The 7226-nt window shown below is 60.5% G+C and overlaps 1 protein-coding gene across 1 annotated transcript; it reads left to right on the top strand.

Moving 5' to 3' along the window:
- The first annotated feature begins 1278 nt into the window (after nucleotides 1-1278).
- On the top strand, nucleotides 1279-3754 carry OLFML3 (olfactomedin like 3). Its single transcript, XM_082494401.1, has 3 exons — nucleotides 1279-1400; nucleotides 1835-2120; nucleotides 2571-3754. The coding sequence occupies exons 1-3, from the start codon at nucleotides 1293-1295 to the stop codon at nucleotides 3353-3355; spliced, it is 1179 nt and encodes a 392-aa protein (XP_082350527.1). The 5' UTR covers nucleotides 1279-1292; the 3' UTR covers nucleotides 3356-3754.
- The last annotated feature ends 3472 nt before the right edge of the window (nucleotides 3755-7226 follow it).

A 7226-nucleotide genomic window follows, 5' to 3' on the forward strand; every position in this document is an offset into this window, starting at 1 on the left:
GCTCCAGCGCTGGTGTGGGCTGAGCTCCCCGATGGCACACGGAGCCTGGAGTGAGCTCAGTCAACTGCCCCAAAAGCAGCAAAGGGCCAAGCGCTGCTGTGCTCAGTGTCGCTAACCCAGACAGGCAGAGATGCGCCCTGGCCCGTGGACAAGCTGTGTTTTGCTGGCACCCCAGTTGTCCATCTGTGAGTGAAGGCCTCGTCTGAAATGCAGCAGAGAGGGGCTGGGGCCGAGGCCAAACCCTGCCAGTGCGGCAACTTCATCCAGCGGCCCATGCTGCATAGTCTGGCAGGATGCAGGAGCACTAGATGGCACACTTGCCCCGCGCGCAACACCGCAGCCCTGTGCATGGATGCGGCCAACCCTCAATCCCCTGCACATCTGCAGCAGTGGAGCCTGGGAAAACCACGGGCTGTGGCTGCTCCGGCAGCATTGCCGGGCCTGGGTGGGTCGCAGGCACAACCACAGTCTGGGCTGCATCCTGGGCGCAGTGCTGCAGCCTCTGTCTGTCCTGCTGCAGCCTCCATCCGTCCCGCTGCACCTGGGCCCTGCCCTGTCCCTCAGCCACCACCGGGGTGCAGGAGCTGCTGTGCGGCTCTCCATGGGCAGCCTTGGGAGCAGGCGCTGAGCAAACGGCCCCAGAATGGCAGGCAGCCCCTGGCTGACTGCTGGTGGTCAGCCGAGCTGCTGGGCCGGAGCGGCTCTGCTGGGGGGAGCCTGCAGGACCTCCAGCGTCAGGCACGGGCTGGCAGGAGCGCCTGGCTCAGTGGCCAGGACAGGGATTGCCACAGTCTTGGGGGGCCAGTGGCCGCGGTGCTTTGACTCCACCAGACCTGGCACGTGGCCGAGGCAAGCTCAGGTTGGCCATCTGCCTCGGGCACCTCTGCAGGCTGCCACACTGGGAGCCAGGGCTGCGGCTGTGCCCACAGCTTCACACCAGACCCAGCTTGGCCCCACGCTGTCCCCCGGGCTGTCCCCACACTGCAGCTTGTGCTGTCCCCAGTGCCAGAGGACGTGTCCTTCCCGCACTGCATGGGGCTGCTGCAGCGCCCCCCACTCCCTGCTCACGCCAGCAGCAGCGGTGCTTCCCCAGGCCCCTGCCCCACAGCTCGATGGCACCGTGTGGGGCCGGTGTGGGCACCATGCAGGGCACGAAGGGGTTAAGGCGCCTGGGGCTGGTCTTCGGGGAAGGAGCAGCCTCTCCTCCCCTCTCCACATCTGGATTCAATAAGGGCTTTGAGAGGCCGGAGCATTCCTGAGCACTGAGGTGGAGGCTGCACTCTCCTACGGCCATGGGGCCCTGGCGCTGCCTGCTCCTCCTGCCGCTCCTCGCCGTGGCCCTCCGCGCCCAGCAGCAGCAGTTCATGGAGTACGTGGAGCGGCGACTCACCCTCCTGGAGGTAGGGCCCCACTTTGCCCCACTTCGTCCCACTGCGGGGTCCCAGGCCCTTCCACCCTGGAGCTGGTGGGGCCGGGAGCAGGCCTGGGGCGAGGAGGAGCAGGGACGGGGATGGGGACAGGGACAGGGACGGGGACAGAGCAGATCTCGCATGGGGTGCCGGGCCCTGCACAGCCCAGCACGAGCATGGCAGGCACGGGAGCATGATGGGAATGGGAGCGCTGTGGGACGGGCGGATCGTGGGAGCTGGAACACTGCAGGCCTGGGAGCATTGTGGGTGCAGGAGCATGACAGGACAGGACCCAGAGGCACGATCACAAGGGTTGCGGTGCTGTGTGGCTCCAGGGGCTCCCACAGCCACACACAGGCAGTGGAACGGCTGCCACAGATGGGCTGTGACATGCAGAGACCTCAGTGTCCCCTTGGCTACCCCAGGAGAGGATCTCACAGTGGCACGACCAGAGCAGCCGCTACTCCACGGAGCTGCGGGACTTCAAGAACCAGGTGCTGGGGATGCTTGAGACAGCAGAGAAGGAGCGGGAGGCGATGCGGTCGGAGGCAGAGAGTGCAGCAGTGCGTGTAGACCGCCTGGAGCGTGAGGTGGACTACCTGGAGACACAGAATCCTGCGCCGCCCTGCGTGGAAGTGGATGAGACACTGATGGAGAAGCAGGTGGCCACGGCCAAGCAGAAAAAGAACGAGAAGTACACCAAGCTGACAGGTGAGGGGCTGCCAGGGCTTCCTGGGGAAAAATGGTCCTGGCTGCGGAGTTACTCTGGGCCTTCCCAGCCCAGCCAGGTCCAAGCCACCTGGGGCCACATGCTGTGGCATTACACCCCAGCAGTGCAGCTCTCGGGTGTCTCTGGCTCAAAATCCTCAGCTGTCTGGGAGCCTCATCCAAGGCCCACACCAGAACCTTGGGCTTCTCCAAAGCCCTTGGGGCAGGTCTGGGGTGAGAGTGGCCTCCCCTGCCCGTGGCATGGGTGCACAAGGGGACCTCTCAATGCCACCAGGGATGGCGCTGCAACCTCTTCCACAAGTTTGCAGGGCAGTTGCCTGAGGGTTGGGGTGGGACACAGCAGGACCTGTGTGGCTCCAGCACAGCATGGGAGGAGTCCCTGCTGCAGGGCCGGGTGCCTTTCAGGCTTTCACTGCTGCCCCACTCTTGCAGACTGCAGCGACACCATCGCGAGCATCAGAGCCATGAAGATCCTGAAGCGTTTCGGCAGCACCTCGGGGCTCTGGACCAAGGATGCTGCAGGGAACTCTGAGAAGATCTACGTCTTTGATGGCACTGCCAATGACACGGTGTACGTCTTCCCCCGCATGCGGGAGTTCACCCTCTTTTCTGCCACCCGCAAGGCTGCCCGCATTAAGCTGCCCTACCCCTGGGTGGGCACTGGGCACCTCGTCTACGATGGGCACCTCTACTACATCCGCCAGCAGGGCCCCTTCCAGGTGATCAAGTTCAACCTGGCCAACAAGACAGTGGTGGACAGCTCGGTGTTCCCTGCTGAGGAGCAGATCCCTGTCTTTGGGCTCTCCCCCTTCACCTACATAGAGATGGCAGCAGACGAGGAGGGGCTCTGGGCCATCTACGCCACCAAGGAGGACGAGAAGAACATATGCCTGGCTAAACTGGACCCCACCTCGCTGGACATCGAGCAGATGTGGGATACGCCGTGCCCGCGGGAGAACGCCGAGGGTGCCTTCGTGGTGTGTGGGGCGCTGCATGTGGTCTACAACACCCGCCTGCCCAGCCGCTCCCGTGTGCAGTGTGTCTTCGACGTCAGCGGCACACTGTCCCCTGAGGACGCCTCCCTTGTCTACTTCCCCAAGCGCTATGGCTCCCACTCCGGCATGAAGTACAGCCCCCGGGAGAGGCAGATCTATGCCTGGGACGATGGCTACCAGATTATCTACCGCATGGAGATGAAGAAGAAGCTGGAGGTCTGAGGAGTCACGGCAGGGCGTCCCCGCACATCTGGCCACTTCACCCTTGCCTGGGTGAAGGGCTCTGCCCTTCTCACCCCACGGGGCACAGCTGGCCCCGGCATGAGACAGCATCTCTGCCCCATCTCCTGTCACTGTGAAATGATGAAATGCTGGACCCTCGCCCCCAGCCACCCTCCACCCGCCAGCACCAGGCGTCCCTGCCCAGGACCACCCTGCAGAAACACCTGGACTAATTGAACAAGATTTTTCTTCTCTGTGATATAACGAATAAATACTACGCAGCGAGCTGCAGCCACCTGCTTGGGGGGAGCATGGGGCATTGGGGCCGGGCTGTCAGAGCCGTGAGCTCCGCATTGCCCCGGTGTTACCCCAAAAGACACTTCCCGGGGGGGGAATGTCCATGCAGGGCTGGGGGTCTGGGGCTGGGGGCTGGGTTGGAGGACTGGGCTGGGCTTTGGGCAGAGATTTAAGCTGCGCCTTCGGGCAGGTCCTGCTGCAGCAAGGGGCCCTCTGAGCTTGGCCAGGGCCAGCCTGTTTTGCATGTACAAAACTGTGAGCAAATAGCAAAATCCCTTAATCTGAGAGGACAACTGGAGATTTTCCTCGCATGCTGGGGAGGCGTCCTAGTCAGCAGGCACCAGATGTTGCTGATTTTCTGAGTTCATTTCTAATGAAGCACAGCTGCCTTCCCCCTGCAGCCGCAGGATTGCCACAAACCCTTTACGTAAGGCCCTGGGTTCCCCGAGCCCCTTCCTGTCCCTGTTTCACTGGCACTGAGTCCCCGCACAGCCCCACGGCGGCAGCACCCCAGACATGGGGCAGGACAGGGCAGATGCTGGGAGCCCCTCGGGACAGCAGCTCCAGCACCACCAGGGCTCAAGACCCCCGTCCCCGAGGCGGGGGCCGCAGCTGCAGCAGGCGCCTGCTGGGCACAGGCACAGCCCCACATGGCCACCACGGCACATCCGTCTCCTTCCAGTCCCTGCTGTGTCACCCAGTGTCGACCGTCCCACATGCTGCCACTTGCACCACATCCCTGGAGGGTGCAGGATTTGGCCCATTTCTGGCCAGAGATGCCATGGGCCCCCCAGAAACCCAAATTTGCTGTGATTTGTTCCTGTCACAGTGTCCGGAGAGCACAGATGATCAATTACAAGACTTATGTGTCATTAAGCATCCTTTTTTCCCATCAGAGACCAATTCTGGCAACAAACGCTGAGTGCGTGAAGCCGTGAGCTGGTCTGGCCAGGCGAGAGTCTCATCCTGCAGGTGCCAGCTCAGGGCCCCGCGCCAGGGCAAGAGGCCCCAGGGCTACTGGAGGGCTCCCAGGGCCACCTGCCCTCCCGGAGCTGCAGCATGGCCATGCCACCCCCACGTTGCCAGAAAGCCATTCAGCATCCCCCCACAGCCACCTCGAGGCAAGCTGTCCTGCTGTGTGGAGGTGACTTGGTATTTGCTTCAAGTTCTTCTGTATTACAATTAAAATATCTTTCGGTTGCATAAGAAAAATGTTTAAATACACACTTTGAATGACTGTAATTGGATGGTGCTGAAAGTTCAACACACAGTGCAAGTCAAGCAGAGAAATTATCCAAGTGTGAAGGACTATGTGAACTGTCAAGTTAATTTATAGCCCTTTTCAAGATCAATAACTACAGTAACAGAAATATAATTTTCAGAAATTGCACAGTTGTAAATAATTATGCCAATGATTTCTCTAGCTTGAATTAAAATTGATGGGGCAGTAATGATTCTGCACCAGAATCCGTCTTCTAACTTGAAACAAGTCCTGCAAAATCTGACACTTGCTCCCATGAGACACCGGTGCTCATCTGGGCGTGAGCGGGACGGGGGTACAGCCACTGGCAGCACTTGCCAGAGTCCTGCTTGTGCTGAGCATCACATGTTCATCAAGTATTTTAATCTCTTTAGAAAATCTGGCTCATTAGGCTTCGTCTTGCCATGGCCGGAGGGGCACAAAGCCCACGTAGCCGGGTGGCTGGCCTGCGCCGCTCAGGGTCCCCGTGGGAGCCCCGGCTGCCGGGGACAGCCAGGAGCAAACGTGAAGCTCAGCCTGTCTGAAACGACACATGCATTCCTTCTATGAGAGCCAAGACCCTGCTATTCACTCGCTGCCAGAAAACTGCTCATGGAACAGGGGCAAAACAGATTTCTCCCTACACGGGCTGCCTGAGAGGTGCAGCCCCCTCCGGCTTGCCTCCCTGCAGGCAGTGGTGGGGCGTCTCTCGCTGCACCCCCAAACGCTGTCACCTACTCGGGGTGACCGCTGCTGCCTGTGCCGGTGGGGACATGCCCCACGGACCAGGGTGGGGAAGCGGGAGTGTGGTGGTACCCCTGCAAGCGCCAGGAGGATCCGGCTTTTCTCCTTTGGGACGTGGTTACTAACATGGGAATCGCAGGTGCGAGGGTGGGCAGCAGCATACGCTGCCACCCTGCAAAGCCCCAACGCGACACGCTCCTCTAGTAACCACATGCTCATGTGGAATTTGTTTTGTACAAACACTTCGGGAATGAGAAGCAAAATGGAAAAATAACTGCAGTGCCTGATCGGCTTACCGAGCGCAGCACTTATCTGGCACTCCACATCTTCAAAGTACTTCAAGAAACATCAACTAATTAATCCTTGGAATAACCCCTGTAAAGCAGAACAGCATTATCTGCATTTGGTGACAAACACTTAGACAAAAACCCAACGTTTGATCATTAAAAGAGGTTCAACTCTGAGCTGGCTGAAGGCAGCGTGGGCGAAGAGCGGCTGCGCAAACCCCAGCGAGCCCCCGGTTCCCGCACAGCCGCTGCCCCAGGGGTGCGGTGGCAGGACCATGGGCACATGTTGTCCCCGCGGCTCATCCCCACGCTGCCTCCGGGATGGGGTCAGCCCCACTCAGAACCTTCTTGTCCTGATGGAGATGAGTCTCTGCCATCACCCAGTTTAACAGAGGGCTGTGCGGAGTCAGAAACCTCAGAGGAAGCCTATCTGAGCAGCTCTGCTGCCAATAACCCATGGAAGAGAGGGTTAGTCATGGAAGCAGCAGCGATTTGGGGACAGGCATTCGTATTTAACCGTGGGGTGGAAACGCGCACCCACTCCCCGGTCTGCTGTGGACTCCTGCCCCGACCCCCCCGGTCACCCTGGCTAGGGACCACACAGGCTTTGCTGCTTGCAAGCACAGCGCTCATCTCCTGCTATGTCTTAACCATTTCTTTTTTCCTTGTTTAAATATTTATCAACCCCACTAGGAGAATGCAAAGGTTGTGCCGCAGCTGGTGGGATTGTTAGGGCTCTGAGTGCCTTAATAGGTGTTAATTGCCCCTGCCAGCCCCACCCGGCCCCTGAGGGACCGCCGGGTCCCCCCCTGGTTGCAGGGAGCCCCGCAAGGCTGCCACTTGCCCATCTGACCCCTGTGGAAATGGGGTTTTTTGTCGCTTTTGTGGCTGCTCGCAGTTCCTCTGTGCGGCCCCAGCCCCAGGGCGCCCGGCTCTCTGCCCTCCCGCCATTCCCTTGGAACTAACAGATCTTCAGGAAAGTTCAGCCTTGACTTCGAGGTCACCGGTGGCAGAGACTCCACCGTGTTCCAGTTTAGCCCAGGACAGGTTACCTGCAGCCATTGTGGACAGCCAGACCCTCCCCACCTCTTGCCAAGCGCCTGGTCGCATTCAGCCGCCTGATGGAGGTGGCTCTGGGACCTGGGCTGTCCCTTTCCCGTGTCCCCCCACGCCGGGGCCGTGGGCTGCAGCACGAGACGGCTCGTGGCCCCATTCCCCGGCCCCGGGCAGTGGGCAGGAGAGCCCCTGCGCAGCAGCCACACTTCGCAGCGGTGTTATCGCTTCCCCTAATGAGGGGTTAGTG

The sequence above is a fragment of the Vanellus vanellus genome (assembly GCF_965231255.1).
Source record: "Vanellus vanellus genome assembly, chromosome: 23".
NCBI lineage: Eukaryota > Metazoa > Chordata > Aves > Charadriiformes > Charadriidae > Vanellus > Vanellus vanellus.